Source organism: Diadema setosum, chromosome 11 (assembly GCF_964275005.1).
Source record: "Diadema setosum chromosome 11, eeDiaSeto1, whole genome shotgun sequence".
Taxonomy (NCBI): domain Eukaryota; kingdom Metazoa; phylum Echinodermata; class Echinoidea; order Diadematoida; family Diadematidae; genus Diadema; species Diadema setosum.
Genome location: NC_092695.1, coordinates 27562974 through 27585062, shown reverse-complemented (window position 1 = coordinate 27585062; position 22089 = coordinate 27562974). Strand labels below are relative to the sequence as shown.

Genomic DNA, 22089 nt, shown 5'->3' with positions numbered 1-22089 from the left:
TGGGTGTGATGGTAGCCATGGAGATGCATCTTTTTAGTGACATTGCCTGCCACATCAGGGAATAATTTTCTTGGTATCGCATAGCAATTTGCTATACAAAATGTAATTTGCATAGCTGTTTCATTACATAGACTTGTATACCATTTTGTTGAAAATGTATGTCCATCGACAAAAATTGCTATTCAATTTCGAGAAGGAAAATCATTCCCTGCACATACATCACACTGATTCACATTTTCAGTCATTGTTTGTGAGAGTTGGGGCTGCTTTCTGCTTGTGTTGATGCAGATTATAAAAAAATGTAAAGCATGTTAATGTGTTGTTCTCAACAGCAACTTTTCTGGATTTCTCCATGGAGCTACACCTGCTCTTACTGTTTGACTGCAGACAATTGTGTGAGTTGTCTTGTCTCCGAAAGGGTGTAATGTTACACTTTTCCAAGGATGCAGTGTCCTTAAACTGTTTTCATTGTCCCCAGTACAGATCTATAATTGCCAAGGTCTAACTCCATTTGGGCAATGGCCTTTATCAGACGTCCTTACCACATGGCCTACCCATCTTGACCAGATCTTGGTGACTGAAATTGTGATTCAATGCTTGTTGTGTCAGCTCTTGCAAGTGCCTCTTGGTTAGTATTGTGATCTTGCCACCTGATCCTTGGCAAAGCTCTCACTCAGCCTCCTTTGGTGGAATTTCTCCATGGTCTTGATGTGTCTTTTACTGTACATTGTCCATGTCTCAAAGCAATGAAGACAGGTGTATAATACAGCCAACAAATCTTCATCTCACTATCTACAACTTGCACAAGCTCTAATAAGCATTATTACTAATACTATGCCATCAAGGTAGAATACATAAAACCAGAACTAACAGGGTAGTATGGTCGAGGGGTCTAGATATTGCGCACAAAAATTTGTGATGCTCTTATACTGTAAAAGTGGATATTTTCGCGGGACTAATTTTTCGCGCTAGGCCGGGTCAGAAAAAATTCGCGTGTTTTTAATTCCGCGGAATCAAGACATCATGCACAGGAACGTATGGCAAGCAAAAATATTCGCGTGTTTTTATTTTCGCGCTAGTTTCTGGTTGCGCGAAATGCGCGAAAATTTCAACACCGCGAAAATTTCCACTTTTACAGTAATAGAAATTATTCCACAATCGTACCTGAATTTCTCGATTTAGATATGATGAAAATGCAGAAAAATCACCTCCCAGAATCTCCTGATGATACAATGACGGAGTAGTGCGCTGTCGCCATTTGTATGTCGGACTTAATTTTATGCGTTCAATTTCTCGGGGTATGTAAAGGTCGCGCAGCTGCCCTATCAGGGGTCGCACTTAACTTTTTTTTTTAACTAGCCAGGCGGACTACTTAGAATCAATTTTGGCACTGAAGCAATATTTTGGCTGGCCAGACGGACTAGTAACTTCAGAATTTTTCAATTTTTAGCTAGTCCGACGTGATTTCGGGTGGCCAATGGCCAGCGGACCATTGCCAATTTCGAACCCTGCCTATGTAGTTTCATGCTTGAAAGTGTCTGCCCCTCTCTGCGGCCGTAACATGCTTCGGCTTTCGTAGAATATCATAAACGATCGATCGAACAAAATTACGAATTCTATCGGCTACGATCATAGTACGAACGAGACAAGCAAGACGACACGTCTAAGAGCTTCTACAACATCCTTTAAAAAGATTTTAAGCTAAGGTAGGTAAATCACAAGGTAAAAAATTTGTTCGAAAAAATTGGAAATTTAGTGAAAAATTTGTTCGAAATCAAAATTTCTTACCTGCTTCCTTCTCATGTTTAGCGGTTGTCAGGCATGTTTATTCCATGAGCGTATCGGCAAATTTTGCGCTCAGTCCTACGCGTAATATTGCTTGTTATACGCAGTTACGCTATGCGCGACCATTAAGTCCCTGCACGAGATCTAGTACTACCCTTACTATAGGGGCTGTCTAGAGGGATTCTAAACCATAGATCTAGACTATCATAAAGTCTACCAGGAGATACTCTATCCTAAAACTCTGCCTGTGCATGATACTAAAAGTTGGTTGAATCTCAGTCCTCACATCGATCATTCAAATTATGAGTGAAAATTTACCTATGTTATACTAGGGCCTAGATCTAAGTATCTCCTAACGTGTTTGTAGCTCTAGATCTATTTCTAAACCACGTTTGAAATTATTCCAACAGGATCATTACAAACGTGTTAACCCGTTGAGGACGAGTCCCGAGAATACTCGGGCAGCAATGGGAAATGCGTGTTGTAGCAAAATCAGTCCGTCCTCAACGGGTTAAGAGAAATATTCCCAGCTATTCCCATGGATGTACATATAGGCCTATAAATCTCACATCAAACTGACATTACTGTATAGCTCTACTGCTACCTGTATTTTTTATGGCCATTTTTTTATTGTACCACAGTCACATAATGTCTGATGCTGCTGACTTTGGCTCTGCCTATGGGTATGGTATAATAGGGGGTCTAAAAAAGTTAGAAAGAATCGTTCAATAGTCCGTATCTATGCCTGTGGCTGTGCTGAAGTTAGCAGCCCAAAGTAATTTAGGTAGACCCCTAACGTTAAAACTCAGGATAGCCTAACCCCGTCGCGGGGCGAACAGCCTTTACGGTACGTATTTGTCCGTATGGGGTCGCTGCTGCGGTTAAGGATAGCCCAATATTTAATAGTCCACATTGAAGCTTGGCTCACCAGCTCTCCCTAGAATTAATAATTGGAAACTCAACTTCAATCTGCTTTTCTTCACCTATCATGGCATCAATATCAGTATAAATGCGATATTTCCATCTGATCACTCTAACCATGCTAACGTTAGATCTATTTGCCCAACGGTTAGACTAGTCTAGTGATCTAACTAACGTTACGTTACACGTTAGCAATAGCATGGTTAGATCTCATGATCTACACCCAAGTCTAAAACAATTTGTATTAATATAGGCCTAGGGATTTCTAGAAGGATCTTGATCATAATGGCCAATGACATTTACAAAAAAACGAAGAAAAACAACATTTCTTACCTGGTGTTCAGACGGTAAAACGTAAGAACACTGCTGGGTCTATCGACAGCAAAATTGCCAAGGTAGACTGCTAGCTCCTACGGCTTTCAGAAGGTAGGCAGGATGTGTGCAAAATTTAATGATGGATTACGAGAGTGGAGTACACGGAAGTCGAATTGTAGGCACGCCGTTTTGACAAGCGACGCTCGACGCTTCCCTGGCGGGAGGCTGGGCATGGGCTGGGCAGGACTCGGGCAACTCCATAGAGCTGTATTTACATATTAATAGAGCTCTATGGGCAACTCACACCACACACATGGCCGGATGTTCTAGTCTAATAATCTAGACTAATTACGAAGCAATGCGTAACAACAGCAGGCTCGTGATAACATCAAGTTTCAAGTTTCAAGTTTATTCAAAGTTTCCACAATACAAAAATTACATAAGAACAATAATATGTAACAAGGAATACATTGTTGACATTGCTGAATATATGCGATTAAAACAATTTGCAGAATATTTGAATATAAATTGACAATGCATGTAGATGCATTATACATGTAGATGTAAAGTGGAGGGGTCTTAGAAAAGCAAGCTTGTATAATAAGACCCCTGAAAAGGTAAGTTAAGACATGTAATATAACAGCTCACTAATATATATACAAACATATTAAAGCCATAGAATAATTCTAGTGGAATCCCTCAAGAAGCGCAGCAACCACACCCCAGAGACAAAAAAAAAAAAAAAAAAAAAGATGACACCAAATTTATTGCCCCCCCCCCCCAGTCAATTTAAAATTTATTTTATCGGCTAGTGATATATGACCACAAGAGGGAGCAGCATTTTTTTCTTTTTTTTTTTTTACTTTGTGGTATGGTCTCAGAACCCTTACTTCTCCACAGGTAAGGACCCTTTCAAAAGGAGAGTTTCTAATTTTTACCATAAACCAGAATTATACAGTGGGATGGATTCTAAGTGCACACACACACACACACACACACACACTACCTATGGAATTTTAAAGCAAAACATAATTGGCATTTAGACTATGTTACTCAAATGGAAAGCGATGAGATGAAGTCATGTATCTAGAATTTAAAAGGAGCAGCATCAATGAGGCTGAGAATATCGATGAAGCAAATACTTCCGGTCAACACTTTAAATCTGGAAAAAGTGGTACTATCTTTAACATCTGAGGGTAACATGTTCCATTCTTTTATGCAAGACACATAGAAAGAATTTAGGGCAATACTGGTAGCTACATAAGGTAGATGCAGAAGGTTTTTCTGACGTGTATTATGGGAATGAATAACTGAGTTTTTGACAAACAAATCCAAAAATAAGGAGGGAGAACTGGACATGTGAAGCTTGTACATGAATGCCAATGAGTTAAAAGACACTAACATGTTCAGAGGTAAACAACGCAGCTGTAAGAACTGGGAGGCACTTGGCCTAGTAAAGTGTGAGCTTGTTATTAGCCTGATAGCTCTTTTTTGTACAATAAACAATTTATGAAGATGGCTGTTATAAGTATTACCCCAAGCAACATTACAATACATCAAGTGAGGCATTATGATGCTATTATACAGTGTATAGTCAAGACACTTTTAGGAACAATAAATTTTTGCCTTATGCATCACACCAACACCCCGAGAAGCTTTGGAACATACATTTAGAATGTGTTGCTTCCATGACAGAAATTCATTGATAGTAATACCAAGGAATAATACATTTTCGCTTGTAGCTACCTGATGTCCACCAATAATGAGAGAAGGGGTGTTTAAAGGTATCCTGGGAACGCACGTACACAAAATTATGCAACCAAAATGAAGTGCGTTTGATAATACATTTTTGTACAATGAGTGATTAGATGTGAAATGTATCGTGAAATGTGAAATCAACAAATGCAAGTGTAAATCGGCTGTACATAAAGTCTGAACTTATTGGTGTCTATTTAATATATTAATATCCTTCTGGTAGTGATTGGATATAAAACAATTATTTCTTATTCTTTTTTTTTTTATTTTAGAACAGAGTTCCCCTCAGATGCATACATACTTAAACAGGGCTTGAAATTAGCGACGTTAACAACCCCAAGGAACAATATCGAAAAAAAAAAACCACAAAAACATAGCCATGTCTTTTGATGGTGTGATTTTACAACTAAGATTCAAAGTGGATTTCTCTGTTTGCCTTCTATTTCGGGCCCATACATTTGACTTTTCGGGGCCACCATGATTTCAGATCTATACATTTATAAACTTATATCCTACATCCCACATGACCCAAACGGACTATCAGAGGGGGAAAAATAGTGTCAGAGCCCTGCTTACACACACACACACACACACACACACACACGCACCCACCCACCCACACACACATACACACAAATATATATATATATATATATATATATATATATATATATATAGTTATAATAATATATCAATTTATAAAGCTCAAAACCTATTACTGAGTATTTTTTATACTGTATTACAACATAATGGGATATGATACCATTAGGATGAACTTAGGACCTAATCAGAAAATCGCACAAACATATGTAACAGCATACATGGTTTCTATATATGGTATAATTTTCCTCTCCCTCTCTCTCACACTCTGTTTCAACCAGGGAGGTGGGACCACCTCCCTGGTTTCAAGCCAAAAATGACATTCAGATCCAACGCATGCGTATTCGGAGGGGAAAGGGGCTTAGAATAAGAGACTACGTGATCGCCTTTGCTCGTAGCTTGACGGTTCAGCAAACGTCGGGGTCGTTGATCCATTTCTCTGTCCGTGTATCGATCTCTGAACCTATTGAACTATTTATTTCAATTGGACACGAACGCATACCCGGTAATCCGATGTCCATTTCTTTTGTCGTTGTATTGATTCAGGGTGCTGATTGAACCTACGACACTCAGCTACACCCGCCTCGCCCGGGCCCCTCACACTGAGGATGCCGCATGCACGTACCGGATTTTTCGGGAAAGGGGCAGGCCCCCATAGTGCCTGTATATATCTCAGGGCCGGGGCCACGGTTTTGCTTTGTTTTGTTTTGTTTGTTTGTTTTTGTGAGTGTGTGTGTATTTTGTTGATGTCCTATTTTGTTTTGTTTTGTTTTATTTTGTTTGTGTGCCTTTTTTTTGGGGGGGGGGTAACTAGGAGGGAGAGGGATGAGTTTATGGGAACAGGGACGTTGATTCATGGAGGGGGAGACACCTTGGATGCCAGTGACAGTTCTTATAACAAGTGTCTCAAATCGGCTGACAAGCTTTGATAATGTTAGGTATAACTTTGTGTTGGTTGACTCCAAAAAGGTTCCAACCTCTTTGGTTGACTCTCACTTTCATTTTGTTGCCTCTTTTTGATACACCATGTTAGGGCTTGCTGCTTGTTCAGTACCCCCACCAACTCATGCTGTTGCTATTTCGCTCTTTTCACTTTCTACGTCCCTCTGTTGTTCCTTATTTTGTTTGGTGTTGCCTCCCTGTTGCCTCCCTATCCTGATCCTTCACAGGTTGCCTCCCTCAGGGTCGTCGGGATCATCACTGACCATCCTCTGCCTTTTGTCTGTCCACCCTCCTCCCCTTCCATTACCTGTTGGGCTCCTTGCCTATGACCTCCAACCCTGAATTCCCTTTTGTTTTCTTCGTTCTGTGTCCCTATAGCCCTCCACTGACTGTTCTGGTATAGGGTGTAGTTCAAACATGAATGATTGTGATTGCTGTCCCTGTCTGTTTGTCATTTTGCCTCTGACGAAGATTCTGCTAGGGTCGAAAGCTCAGGCCCCTTTTGACTCCATTTTACTCCATTGGCTCGCCACTATTGGATAAGCAGTTTTCAGCTGCTTTTTTTTTTAAATATTTTTGCTACACAAGCAAACCACAAACAAAAACAAAACAAAAACAAAAACAAACAAAAAACAAAAGAGAAACAAAACAAGAAACAGAACAAACCAAGCAAAGAAACAAAGGTCTACACACTTCTGTATACCATTTCCATACCAAAATCAGCTGACAAGCTTCACAGTTTTGATGCCACTCCCCTGGACCTATATATTCAACAAAAATGGGGGTGGTTCCCCTGTCCCCCAAACCTAACCCCACCCCCATCATCCTCGGTCGCGCCGGCCCTTTATAAAGCTCGGGGGGAAATCCTGAAAATCGTTGGGAAAAAAGGGGGTCTTTTTATAGTATTCTTTCCCGAAATATTTTTCGTTAGGTGTTTTTTTTTTTTTTTTTTAAATAATCCTGAAATAGAGTTCCGAACAGGATTAGTTTCAAACCCCAATCTCCCGAATGTGCTTAATTATATACTGATTCATATTTTATTTTGCTGCAAGCTGCAAAGCATGCCGGGCCGGCCTATATTCTCAATTGGCAAGACATTATTTTCGCCACATGCACTGCATGTACATCATGACTATTTTGCTATATAGCTTTCCTTCCAAAAGCCCGCGACAGGACGGGGGGGGGGGGGGGGGGGCAAAATTCTTCGGGGGTTTCTAGAATCTGGAACATGCATAATGTGTATGGTTGATCTCCTTGGTGGGGTGGGGGGGGGGGATGGTGATGGGAGTTATACGTCCCATAACGTATGTTTCGAAGACGGAGAGAATTAGGTTGAGGGACCGAAGGATTAAGAAAAAGCTTGAAACCCATCATACTCACTAAAACACACCATATCAAAAGTCAAACACTGAATAATCCTCTCTCGCATTGCCACTCATACAATTGCATTGTTTGTTTATTTCTTTGTTTGTTTGTTGTTGTTCTTTTTTCACATTCAAATTTAGTCATGCACTTTCCTACACTATGTCTTATTGTAAGTTATTATTAGGGTGACTATGTGTCACGTGTTCGTAGAATACATTTTGAGCTTCTCCAAGCAAATGATGTCCACACTTTGAAAGATTTTGTTTCTGTATTTGTTTGTTTGTTTGTTTGTTTGTTTTTTGTCAGAGCAATTCATTCCGTGTTCGAGTTAATTTGTGTGTAGAGATGCTGGCGTGTGCAGAGATGCTGGCGAGTGCATGTTTGTATGATATGTCAGCATCTTTTTTTCCTCTTTTTTTTTTTGAGTGACCGGGTCAATTCAATTCAATTCAAGAGTGGAGTGTATGAATGTATGTGTTTGTTTGTGTGAGTGTGTGTGTGTGTGTGTGTGTGTTTTAAAAATATCCTTGTATCGATAAGTTGTATCTAATGGGTGGGTTTGAACATTACACTCAAATGCTAAGTGTATAGTATGCAGCTGTGCGCTGATCTGTGTATATACGTAGATAGGGCCTACCAGCTATAATGTGAGAGGAAAAGAAAAAAACTGCAAAGTGTGCATAATCAGTAATATGAATCTATTTATGTAGGCTTACGTTGTCTTCCAAAGCCACCCTTTTTTTGTGAATAATCTGCATGTAACACCAGACCTAATTGTGTTATGTATAATCATACTATTTTAGTACACTGTATAATGTTATCCAAATATGAACAAATTGTATGTGATATTGATGTGTATTGTTATCTTGAATTACCTTATTCTATACCCCCTGGCTATCGTGGTAGTAGTTTTTAAATCATTAGCCAAATGAAATGAAATTAAATAAATACATATAATGAGACATTGTGGTGACATCATCACTTTTTCAAAAAAAAAATGCATATAGCCACATGTGGTTGCGACCAATATTGTATGCGGTTATTGTATGCTGTTTCTTTATGTTTTAACCTTGTGTGTGTGCGGGAAAAAATGTAAATTGAAAGATATCAATTCAAGATATATCTATGCATTCTGGGCGAAAAGAAAAATTTGCAATAATAAATAGTCAAAGCAGTTTTTATTAGCGATGAGGATCTTGGTTTTCTTAAAACCAGCGACATATTTTCAAACTTTCAATTTGGATTCAGGGAAAATCACAGCACAACACACGCATTACTCGCCCTCATCGACAAAGTCACACACGCACTCGACACATTTTCATACACAATAGGTATCTTCTTGGACTTCTCCAAGGCCTTTGACACGATTAACCATGGAATACTTCTCGCCAAATTATCCCATTATGGCATACGTGGAAAGGCCTTGGAGTGGTTCACGAGTTACCTATCAAATAGATCCCAATTTGTACATGTCAACGGCTTTGACTCTCAAAATAAAACAATTACATGTGGTGTTCCACAAGGGAGCTTACTAGGCCCATTGCTATTCATTATTTATATCAATGATTTTCATAGATCCTCGGAGAAACTATCATTCATATTATTCGCCGATGACTCTAATCTTTTCTTTTCCCACCCTGACCCAAATATCTTAGCAAGAACAGTAAATGAAGAACTGAAAAAGGTCATACAATGGATATACGCAAATAAATTGTCATTAAAAATATTCCAAAAAACAAAATTTATGCTGTTCAGTAATTCTTTAGATAGCCTCCCAGGCAATATAACATTTGACACTACTCCCCTAGAAGAAGTTTCTACCTTTAAATTTCTTGGTGTTTGCGTTGATAACAAGCTTTCATGGAAGAATCACATTGATAACATATGTAAAATTATTTCACGTAACATTGGCGTAATGAACAGATTAAGATATTATCTTCCTTCATCTGCATTATCAACTCTTTATTCTAGTTTGATACTACCTTATTTAAACTACGGGATCCTTGCTTGGGGTAATACATATCAGATATTACTTGATAAACTTTTTTTATTACAAAAGAAAACGCTCAGAATTGTGTTTAACCTAAATACTCGAGAACATACAGATCCTTTGTTTTTTTTACCATAAAATACTAAAAATAAAAGATTTGTATGTGTTTCAACTTGGCCAGTTCATGTTTAATTATAACAGCAACTTTTTACCCAAAATATTTCACGACTCATTTCATCGAAACAGTCATGTACATAACTATCCCACGCGACGATCCGACGAATTCCATCTTCCATTAATGAGAACCGCACATGCCCAAAATACATTTCTTTATACCGGACCCAGACTTTGGAATAATCTAGATAATAGCTTAAAAGATTTCCCCAAATTCCTCACATTTAAATACAAATTCAGATAACACTTACTATCTACTTATAATTCTAGATAGTTTAAATTGCTTTAATTCATGCTTAAGGTTTCACCTGTCCTGATGTCGCAGTACTTGGCGTGTTCTGTATATATGCAGACCTCTCTTCTCTCTTCTTTCCTCTTCCTTTACTGTCTTTTGTTCTTCGTAGACTGTATTGTTATTGTCTTCTCTCTTCTCGGTACTGTCTCGCGTCTTATATGTGTGTGGGTAACTGAATGTCTGTATAGGATTATACGAGTGTGTCGTCCTTGTCATATTTTCCCGGTACACGCAGTTCAATGAACACTGTCTGGGCATTAGCATTGATACTCTATTCTTATTTCTTATTATTGCCGAAGCCATCGTATCTCAAAATAACTATATTTTTACAAATGACTAAAAGTAATTTATATCTAATACAATAGCTGTAAAAAAAAACCTTGAATGATATATTGTTTACTCATTATTTATCTAGCGATCCGCGTCCCACAAGCTTTGCTTTTTAGTGGATCGCTATTTTCCATATAATTGAAGTTATTTTCCGAACGCTCACGAAGTATACATGCATTGTTCCTCTTAATTATTGTACATATGTAGTTGTATATAATTTATTTCGTATACTACATGAATCTTTTGTAAACGTTTGGACAATATCATTTCATGACATGTATACTTTGTATTATGTATGTTTTGATTTTCGTTGATTGGAAATAAACTATGATTGAATTGAATTGAATTGAATTGAAAAAATTAACACCCAGATGTACGATTCTCCTGATTAAAGATTGAATTTCAATATGAGCTATAACACGAAGCAATTTACGCTGAAGTACAAATTTTAAGATTTGGTTTTGTTAGAAATAAATGATGTTCCTTTTGCCAACAAGAAATGAAATATACATGTATTCATATTTAATCTTGAATATTGTAAGAAAGGAAAAGACATAAATGTGGAAAATTCTTAGAACATAATGAGATATGGGCCTAATATGAATTAATGGTAAATATGGAATTACAGAGCAGATATATTTGTAGACTGTCCGAAAATTCAAATTCTAATGACATGGTAATGATATTACTTGGTAATGATGTCCGACTATGTATTTGATTTTTACGATAAAGTTATTTTGTCATCTTCAGATTAAAAATTATCCAATATTATTAACATGTAGAAATGGAAGAACCCCGACCTGCCAAAAAGGGAATTAGGGGAACATTTCCTGGAATACGAATATCTAAATTATGTATAGGGTACATAATTTGATAACTGCGTTGTTAACAGTTTAGATTTGGGTTACCTATTGATATGAAACACGAAAGAACACTGAATCAGTCGTGTGTTAATTGTACTGTTTTACTAGTATTATGGATTGTGCCCTCTTTCGTCCATAGAATTTTAATGTTCATCAAATCACGGTGTATTCTGTCAGACATTGTTCTCATCTTGGTATTGAACATGGAAGGCGATTTGATATAATTTCTATTATCATTACCATTGTTAAATTATCAGTCATCATTATTGCCATAGTCACTTAAATAATGATAATGGTGATGATTTTTTTTTTTTTTTGCTCATCATTATCATCAAATTATTCTAATTATCATCTCACTGTTGGTGTCTCTCGATAGTGCAATTTGATTGTGTCGGATGAACCTCGGTGAAAATGTATTAGTATCAAAAACAAACAAACAAACAAACAAACATGCATACGAAAGTGAAAAGAAATGAAGAATTTTTGACCGTTTAACTTACTCAGGTCATTTTATAGTCCTTTTTAGTTTTTTTTCACAAATTTAATTTTAGATAACTCAATTATTCAATTCGATCTTAATTATGGTGTTTTTAATGTCTTTCCCTTGACAAATAAATTCATTTACAATACAACACGAAATTCAGAAGAAGACATGGATACTAAGACTGTTTGTTTGTCTGTCTGTTTGTATTTTTATAAGCTATAGCCTCTCTTTCAATAGAATGCGGATGGGTTTTTTTTTTTCATCACAATCAATTTAAGCGTGTATTTTTAGCATTCATTGTCATTCATTATCGCAAAACATCATCAGTAACATGATTTGATTTGATTGATTATTCACCTGGGACCATCACGTGTTGCCGAGTCATGAGAAATGATTGTTTCAAAAGGCAAGAATGGTATATGAATCATGGTATTGCCACAGTTTTATTTCACATTCACTCATAAAAATAAGAATTTATTTGATCACATCAAGAAAGATAGAATTTGACATAATACAACAAGCAATCAAGGCAGTTACGAATATCAAACATCAAAAAATCATTAACAATATTCATAGGCTCAAATTCAAACTTACATAAGAGAGAGACGCAGTCTATTTACAGAATGGTATTACACAGGAATACCAAGTATGTTATTTACATTCACATACGATATAACAATCATTATATTCGGCTAATTTGATATATACACGGGTAAAGAATCCCAAGCAAACTAAAAGAGAAGAAACACGATTAAAACCACACAAGCGGATACTATTGTTCTTATATAACTTTGATTAGGCATCATTGTAAACATCTTTCATTCATCAAATCAGTTCAAAAGCATCCAATGATATTTGGGCATGTTATTACTGAGTATACAGGAAATAATATGTAAATGTACATAATGATAAGACAACAACAAACATCCCTTTGCTCGAAAGTGACAGGGCAAAATAAATATTGCATGATATTGCATAGTTACATTTCGATAAAAGACCCATGTAGTCAATCTCTACTAACAGAAGAGGTAAAACACATGAGCTATTGCATAATGTCCAGTCAGGTGTATTCGACTGTTTAGGCAGTGAACGCGCTCTGTGTAACATCAGAGAAAACAAAAAATGTGGCGAGTGTATTTTCTGAATAAATCACGTTTTTTTTTTCTATGTTGCGGATCCATCATAGAATTATGATCCGTCCAGTTCCGCTCTATAGCACAACACGAAATAAGGCAGTAAATTTCAAACTTAAATACGTTTCATTCCAATTGGAATCATAATACAGACTATTCTTCACATGAACATCATCTTTCCCGCTTTCATCCTACCAGCACGTGGACACTCTCATCCTACAGTTTAAGTCTGAGTAATGTCGTGTCGAAATTATGCCAAACGTTACAGTCTCAAGACAAAAATGGCGGAATCTTCTTATCGTCAGGACCGCTGAGCGTTGAACATGTTGAAAGGAATATCGAAATACTGCGTTATTTTTCTCATGAAAGTCGCCCATAGAACTACGAGAATCCCATATGGTCTCCATCACTCTCTGAAGCATCGATGTCGTCGTCGTCATCGTTGTCGTAAAGCGTTGTCGCACCGGCTTACCCCTCCTGACATGATTATCACACGTACGTATGCTTCTTGAGGACCTATAACAGACAGAAAATTATATAAGATAAGTCAGGTTTGAATCATGATGCTACGATGTCACTGTACATGATCACTATGATACTTAATTTAATATCAAAGTTTTGCAGACTGAACAGTGCGCCTGAGAAACACGTCTTACATAAAATAATGAATGCTGCTTTACCCGGGGGGTGTTTCATAAAGCTGTTCGTAAAGTTACGAGCGACTTACGAGCGACTGGTGATCAGTTCTTGTGCTGAATTATGGACATTTTGATAAGTACAGCACATCAGAACTGATCACCAGTCGCTCGTATGTTGTTCGTAACTTTACGAACAGCTCTATGAAACAGGGCCCTGTCCTCATAACTGTGAGCATAAGGTCAGGAATTAGATTTTATCCCAGTTGTGACTACTATAGACAGTCAAAAATAGGTACTGTAGAACAACACAAAGGGTGGCATTAGAAATTACCTTTGTCAGCGCAATTTGTGAACTCAAGAAATACGTTACGTACAGATGTTTGAATGCCATGTATAATCCTCATTCCAAATACATTCAAGTCGTCAGTGTCAACCTATTTATGGAATTACAATCCTTTTTCGGTGGCTCACTACTACTTAGCCTTGTTGACGTGAGTCGTATATATAGACCTTAGATTTAAACACGTCGTCTTTATTATCGTATTTTATTATTTCTTCGTCAAATATTGTTTGAAAAGAAAGTGTAGAAATAAAATTGAACCAATAATTTCTACAGAAACAGCTAGACCAAGCGTTAGTAACCACTCGACGAAAGACTACTGATGTGATAGTCACTTTCTTGCAAATGTTGTGACATCGTCTATCTTAATTATAGTCTGTGTTTTATTTTGGTTGTTCGCTTATTCGTTTGACTCACTGTGAGATGCTGCGACTCTCGATGGACGAACTTGATGTCGATCTTGGCTTCCTCGATGCTCTCGACGTCGGTGCTTGTCTCTGACCCGTCCAACTCGCAGAGTTGCTGGAACCGGGCGATGACGCAGAAGAAACTTGCGATCTGTTGGGGGGGGGGGGGGGGGGTAAGGCGATTGCACCATTAACTCATTCCTACAACAAAAATACCGCCATGAATTGCAACGAAAATATTGCTTAAGGTAGAGCTACATAATTCAAACGATCCGTGTGTACAAATCTATGCGAACATACTCGTACGAATGAATTCACTCTATCACGATGTGAATGATTAGTTGATCTTCGAAATTGACTTTTTTACTGAGTGCAGGGAGGTGAGACAAAAGAGTTTTGTCTCACCTCCCTGCTGAGTGTTAATCATAGAGATATTAGTATACATCTCTTTTGTAATCCGTGTCTTTTGAGATGGTTAAACCATTATGCCGGCCTTGCAAATCTGATGTGTCATCAAGAAATATTCGGAAATCACAAGATTTCTGGACGCTTTAGTTTAATTGTCCAGCTGTTCGTCGGTCAATGTTGCCCAATACAGCCAATCTATCCTTGACATGCATAAATGCCGGCACAGTCGGGAATATCTCCCGGTTCTGATTTTCTCAAATGGACGTGATCAGAACGACCCATTCAGCCAGCATTGATAACAGTTGTTATAGTTTGTGGTTCTAATGATAAGAATGACGACATTAGAAAAATGCGGCTTTTAATTTCCTATTCCGGTGCGCGATGGAGCCGCAGCAGCAGGGTGAAATTGAAGGCATTAAATTCGGCGGAATTGTGAAAAAGACCCGTGTGTGAATATTACTCACGTTTAGACAGATGAGCGGTATAAGGAACAACAGATGCACCAGAACCATGAGATTGACGTAATTGGTCTGCAAAATGAAAAGAAAAATAACAATAATATCAATTTTATTGATCATTATATTTAATTGCGTTGTGAAGCCTTCTGAGAAAATGAAACAACAAAATGCTGACTAGAGTCATATTTGGTCATTGAGAGACGAGCTTTTACTTGGAAGACCTTATTGTAAATTTGTTTTTCTTTAGAAGGAACTTGTTTGCACTGGGAAATCAATGTTAAAAATTTAAAACAGCGGAGATCGTGGGGGTGGGGGGGGGGGGAACGGGTGAGGAGTAAAAATACTGAACACAAAACAGATCGGCTAGACATGCCTATGTTATTTTCATTTTTGAAACTTTGTAAGGTTCTTTGGCAAGGAGTTGCTCCACATTCTCTGTTACCCGTCGATAAAGAAATTAGTTTCTATTGGCCTAAAAATCACTTTCGGACCCGTCCGGAACAAGATAAAACGTTAATGACAAACATGTCGACAGGAAAAGCGGTAATGACATTGATTTCAACACAGACGCAGCCAAATCGATTCCCTTGCCTCGTGACGGCTAATCAGAAGCATGTTTTCAAAATATTATTTGTACTTATTATGTGAAACTGAACGTGCGATCCTCACGTGAGATAAAGTAGAAGCATACTGATGCGCGTTCACTTTAAGATAGCAACTTATGATTTTGAATTGCGCCACGACTTAAGTCAGACGACAAGTATAGTTACGTTAGTAATCTTTGAAGTTGGATGCAGTTTACCTCGACTGACTGCAGTCACACTAGAGTGGAAGAGCCGGGGGATGTCAAGCTTAAATCGTTGGTTATTTGTTCCGTTTATGACAAAATTTATCTATTTCTACGTGAAAACAATGTCCCTCCAGCAAAGCGGGAGTAAACTTCATACTTCTATAGAAGAAGAATAAACTTGGTAAGCAAGTATGGTTCCTATAGCAAACGTTGATGAACCAATTAATGGGTGGTTATATTTTCACACTAGTGCTTACTGGACCTATTAAAGACAAGCTAGTTCAAGACTGTTATGTGTATCTATGGTCTCGCAAAGTTTCAACATTACAGCCCCATTACGTTGGAGCAGATGGGCAAAACATTGCATCTCGTAGTCATGACAACGACTTACATGGATGAAATGCCAGAGCAGGAAGACGCTGAAGGGCACCTGAAGGACAATTGTGACGAGGATGACGATGAGGTAGGGGATCATACAGAAGCGAATTCCCTGAGGGGAAAGAGAAGAATTAACCCAATTTATTTTTCATATTATTATTTTGTATATTATGACCATGTTGATTATGATATATTTACCACTTTCACTGTATTATAGTGAAAATGCGAGACAGCTTACCTTCATTTATTTTGTTACGGTTGATACGGGTTACAAATGCCAAAGGTAATGTTCTTCATACAGCTCGTAGTTGCAAATAACCAAATTGATAAGATTATAAGAAATATAATGGTATGTGACTCTCGACAAGGAAATTGATAATTGACTAAAACTTTCTGATAGACATGCAGATACTTTAGGGTCAAAACATTACAAAATAATAGAACACCACATGCTTACAACCATGCATGATTGATGTAAAATCATAAGATATCTTTGCATCTCAAACCCCAAGCTTGAATAGATGATGGAAGGCTTTACACAATTATGTTCCCACAGAGTCAACCCGCTTAGGTTTTAACGGGCAACTCAAGTCAATTCAGGTCAAGACTAGTTAAAGCCAGATTTTCGTCATGTCAAGACATAAACTTTAAAAGCAGACTAACAAGACGACGGTCAAGTCAACGTGTAAGTAACTGACCGCGCATTGTGCAGAGTGGAATATAGTCATCGAACAATGTCGAACTCACAGCACGTCGAATCCGAGACCTACCTTTAACGTTCCTACTAGGAGGACCATGGCGGAAGCGACGAGGGAGACGGTAAGGACGATGGCTACGATGTAGGACACGTAGATGGCCTGGAGATGGATCTCTTGACTCCCCTCCATCTCTGTGAAAATCAGAGTTTGAAAGCTCAATAGTTCAAATGGTAAATTGATAATCGACACAGACATTGATACCGTTTCCATCCACTCTATACCCGCTAACTCTTCTCAACTTGAGTTCTCATGGTTGAGTGCAGTGATTGCGTTTCAACTGCCTTCAGACAAAGTGGCAAAATTGTTGCCTCTATACATAATAAACTACACGTTTTACAATCCACTATCCATTGTCTCTATCGACCAATCGGCAATATTTTCGCCACAGGTCTCTATCCTCCTTTGTTGGGAATGTCTAGAGTTTAATAAATGCACACTTAAGGAAAACAACAGCGTATTTGATGAGTTCTTGAAACTTTTCGATCCTATAAAAAAACAAGATATCATGTTATAACCCATGACATACATATACAATGCATGACAGATAACTACAAGAGAATTAAACGAGTATAGGTTTTCTGAGAAATGATCAGAGACTTTCGACATTTACAAGAGAAAGAGACGGAACATATTGTGATCAATCCAGATATCTGCATCATAATACACGATTTCTTAACTAATCTGTAATGTTTTTATGTGATTTTAATTGTTGATACTATCATACAGGGTCATTGAAAGGCCATACTTCATCATTTCTTATGACAGTCATCGTATGATGAAAAGGGCGAATTCATCTGTTAAATGATCAGTCTGATTCACACGGATGATATCAATAATTATGATGGGTTCATTTTTATGCAGGTGCCAGAATGCTCGTTGGCACAAAGAGCGCGTTATCTCTCTAGTCATAACTGACACCGTCATTTGCTTTTAAAATGTTCTACGGAATGACAACTGCATAGCGATGTCGTCATTACTCATGTTCAGTTTTTTTTTTCTCTCTCTCTTGGCATTTCGTGAAGTATCCATGGTAACAGGGATGTACCAAGCTAAAGCAGCTGCTGAGTCAACGTCACTAGTTAACCGTAATGATCTCTTGTCCTACAGTCATCCTTTCGTGGTATCTTTCTTACCTTGGAAAACCATCTCCAGGGGCTGGATTCGGTAGGTGACCCAGCCAAACGCTATGATAGAAGTCAGCTGAAATGACAAAGCAGAGACGGGAAGTAGAGGAAACAAGAGAGAAACTGTCGATTAGCTTTCTGCCTCAATGGATTGGGCAAAAAAGGGGTTTGCCAAGAAACGTTTAACAAGATGAGGAGTGAGTAATGACCGGAGTAAGCCCACTTTAATAGGATGGTATAGGTTTGGTTGAGATTTGGCTTCAGGTTTCCAACATATTTGTGAGATAATGAAAAACCTCTTATGAAATATGAAAGAGCATATGAATCTATTTGATGGAAATTGGTTTTGAAATTGGTAGGATATTCAGAAACAAAGAAATCCCAATAAAAGATGGGACCCAGCTTTGATCAGGATCACTTTGTTCTGAAAATGAACAGAAAGAGTATCAGATTGTCACATGCAGTTTCGTCTACACACGGAAATAGGTTCAGGTACATCCGTGTAAACAAACATTCAAAATGACACATGTTAGAATATGCGTCTATACATTATGACGCATGTAGGCCTTAACATAATAGGCGAAAGACAACCTTCTGCACAGAGTAACTGGTAGGTGGCAACATTGCACGTATAGGGCTTCAATCACGTGAAAAAGTACTGCTTTGTCATATATACATAATTATTATGCATTATTACAATATATATATATATATATATATATATATATATATATATATACATATATATATACACTCTTATGCAAACATATACAATTTTTGTGGTCATATAAATACAGCAAACCATCAGCATTCAGGTATCCACGATCACATAAATTACAATTACATTAAATGTGCCTGTCTTCAAGGATCAAGGTGGGTATCTAAAAAGACAGTATCAGGTTAACAAAAATCTCCAGCCTTACAATACATTAAACAATCTTATATGTGGTGAGGGCAAATGCAATTGCTGTTTGATATAAGTACCCTACACTTGATACAAAGTCGTAAGCTTATGACTAAAGAAAATTTTAGAATTACACGGGACTTTTTGTGTGTGAGTGCGTCATTTGGCCCAAGTTTCCGGAGTGTAGTCAATAGAGTTCGGGTAATCCCATGCACCGACAATTTGGACACAGACATGCAGTTGCGACAGAATGTCTCCATGGCGTTTGAGTCATCCTCAGGGGCATAAAAAAAAATTGAGTCATTCGTTCAGTGCGATAGCTGTTAAATACTTAATTATGTACGTTCTAAGTTTGATGAACTAGCCCAACTCTGATGAAGTCGAACACAAGCGGTCAATGCGCAGCTTCCCGCAACCATCGTATAATGTAATTGACCCTTGATGTGTCATCGCGCGAATGTTCAAACATGCGCATGCTCATATCGAGTCTTATCCAGCCCTTTGTTTTACCATCTATTCCAACTCCTTTACGATATATCTCAAGAACATTATCTAGCACGTTCGGCCGCGTGGTAGTTGCTAACGTCTCATCTTGATTCTAAAAATATGACTCTTCTATCTGAGGTTTCAGTTTATCTCCCCGTGCTTTGGTAGAGTTTAACCATTAGCGGGATTATTTTAATTTGTCTTCCTTGGGTATAAATAGGCTTTACTTTAAAATAATATTGATTTGATTTAAACATGAGCCACGCGTGATGAGATGAGACGGTACATGTTACATCCCCAAATCTAATTTGTCTGGAGCAGGATGATGCAGTATCTGGATTTCTAACACTGCAGTAATGTAGGCGCTGCATATACCAGTGGTTTTTTGCTTTATGAATAAAAAAATCAGCAGAGAGTGTTGTGAGTGATGGGTTTTCAATCACGTGACCTGACATCCATTTTCGGACAAAGTCAAGGCCAATGAACACTATACTTTCCTACATCCTTCCTAATTTCACGTAATGCTCTTTGTGCAATTATCGGTAAACATAATTCTGTGTAGATTGTCCTGGAGGTATGTACAATATCGGTAAACATCTGTGTATAGATTGTCCTGAAGGTATGAGTAATATCTGTAAACATCTATGTAGATTGTCCTGGAACTATATTTATACCAATCCTCGGTAAGGGAGAGAACGGGAAAGACAGAGTTCGAATGCGGCAAGGATTACTATTGTTTCTTTGAGCTTTGTAAACATAACAATGTCTTCTTCTTGAAGCATGAGAAACTGCGTTTATTTTGCTGGAAGTCTATTTTTTTTTTCAGACTTATTAATCAAGCATTTCATAACTCATCCATGACAACGGAATGTGTTTAGACATCTCTGTATACAGTACACATCCGAGAGAGTTAACGCCTTGACAATTTTGTTGCGCACATAAAGAGAATGAGCATGTAACCAGTCGTATTTTGATATTTTGGCTTTGGCCAATTGGCTTTCTGTGCACTGTACGATGGCTCGTATTGTAAGTACAGTATATCTCGTGTCAATACAAATCCAGGATTAAACGGATCTCGTTGTCATGGAGATAGAACATTTGCGGTATAACGTGACACTGCTTTACTCAGTGCCCAAACCGGTCGGGGTTTAGCATCTCGCCGTCACGTTTCTCGTGCCTAGCCCTTGCGGGTCAGCTTGTACCAGCAGCTCCACAGAACGGTTTTGTTTCCTGCGAGCGGAAATTATCAAATCGCCTCACCGAAGCCGCGAGCAAAATGACACCGCACAAAAGAAAGGATGTTCGCGACAGTAATCCATACCATGCCATCTGCCCCTTGGCTTGACTTTTTGATACCTGGGCAAGCACCAACTCTTAGAACACAGTCATATCATGCATATAGGCCAATGATATGGAAAACAGAGAAATTGTAGCAGAAAAGCACCGAGAGATAATAACAAGACCACCAACATCAGCAAATGCCGTTGTTATTGCAAAAACAATATTAACGGCGTATAGACGTGAAAAAGTCTATTTGAGGGCCAAAGCGCCAATACTTTCTCAGGTCAGTCTGGCCCAGGTCAGCGTCCTTGGAGCGTGACCTGACCCGGAAACGGATGTCATGGGAATGATGGTTTTTATATACGTCCCAGGTCTGAGATGCAGCAAAGATCACTCTCCTCTCAGCTGATCGGTTTGTGAATTCTGACCAGGGGTCAGAAAGCACGAATCATATTCCTGATTACGTCCTTCATGATTATACGCATAGTAACACGTTAGGTAGGGTTGGTACGGACTACCAGCATATTGACGTCAATATCGTCATGACGACCGTTTGCATCATCAGTCTCAACACCGTCATCATTACGTTTTCATCATTGCTATCATCCACATCGCTATCATCGCCATCATTGTTATCACCATCGTCAAAATATCGACATAAGATTTCATTCTCTCTTATCACAAGAAAACTCAATATGCAAATCTCCAAGACAATACCAATCCTGAACACGCTCTACCATAGGGTGAAGCACATCATTCATAACTCATTTTGAGTGCAAATTGTATACACGTCATATACTGGCACATGCCAATCCGAAGTGTTCACGGCACTATCGTTACGCTTCCAATTACTTTTACAAATCTTGTAATTGATGCGCGCATCCGCATTCCCTATATGTTTTTCGAAATTTGAACATACGCCATTCTAGCTGGGAAAGATATCTGGGCCAACCTACGTGACCGGATATAACTCAATTCCAGACATCTTGAGTCTAAATATATCAGTATATAGCCATATGTCCCAATAAACGCCGTAATGTTTGTCTCTGTTTCCTTCTCGGAGTCATTTTCAGCTGCATAATCAAAATCCGTTCAAGCTCAAGTAGAAAAACAAAACCGCAGGCACACAGAAACAAATACTTCTGGTGATTTTCCTAGTCTGGGT

General features: G+C 38.2%; 2 protein-coding genes across 2 annotated transcripts in view; both read right to left on the bottom strand.

The window, feature by feature from the left end:
* Nucleotides 1–3148, bottom strand: part of LOC140234671 (protein-glutamine gamma-glutamyltransferase K-like) — a 35558-nt gene extending 32410 nt beyond the window's left edge. The window contains exon 1 of the mRNA XM_072314704.1: nucleotides 3040–3148. The gene's annotated coding sequence lies outside the window, so the exon portion shown is untranslated. The remainder of the gene's footprint in view (nucleotides 1–3039) is intronic.
* A 10293-nt stretch (nucleotides 3149–13441) lies between these two features.
* The window catches only part of LOC140235384 (uncharacterized), an 11263-nt gene continuing 2615 nt past the window's right edge, over nucleotides 13442–22089 (bottom strand). The window contains exons 2-7 of the mRNA XM_072315412.1: nucleotides 18263–18329; nucleotides 17142–17260; nucleotides 16385–16483; nucleotides 15210–15275; nucleotides 14348–14488; nucleotides 13442–13468 (exon numbers count right to left, since the gene is read on the bottom strand). Coding sequence (XP_072171513.1) covers nucleotides 13442–13468; nucleotides 14348–14488; nucleotides 15210–15275; nucleotides 16385–16483; nucleotides 17142–17260; nucleotides 18263–18329 — 519 coding nt within the window. The remainder of the gene's footprint in view (nucleotides 13469–14347; nucleotides 14489–15209; nucleotides 15276–16384; nucleotides 16484–17141; nucleotides 17261–18262; nucleotides 18330–22089) is intronic.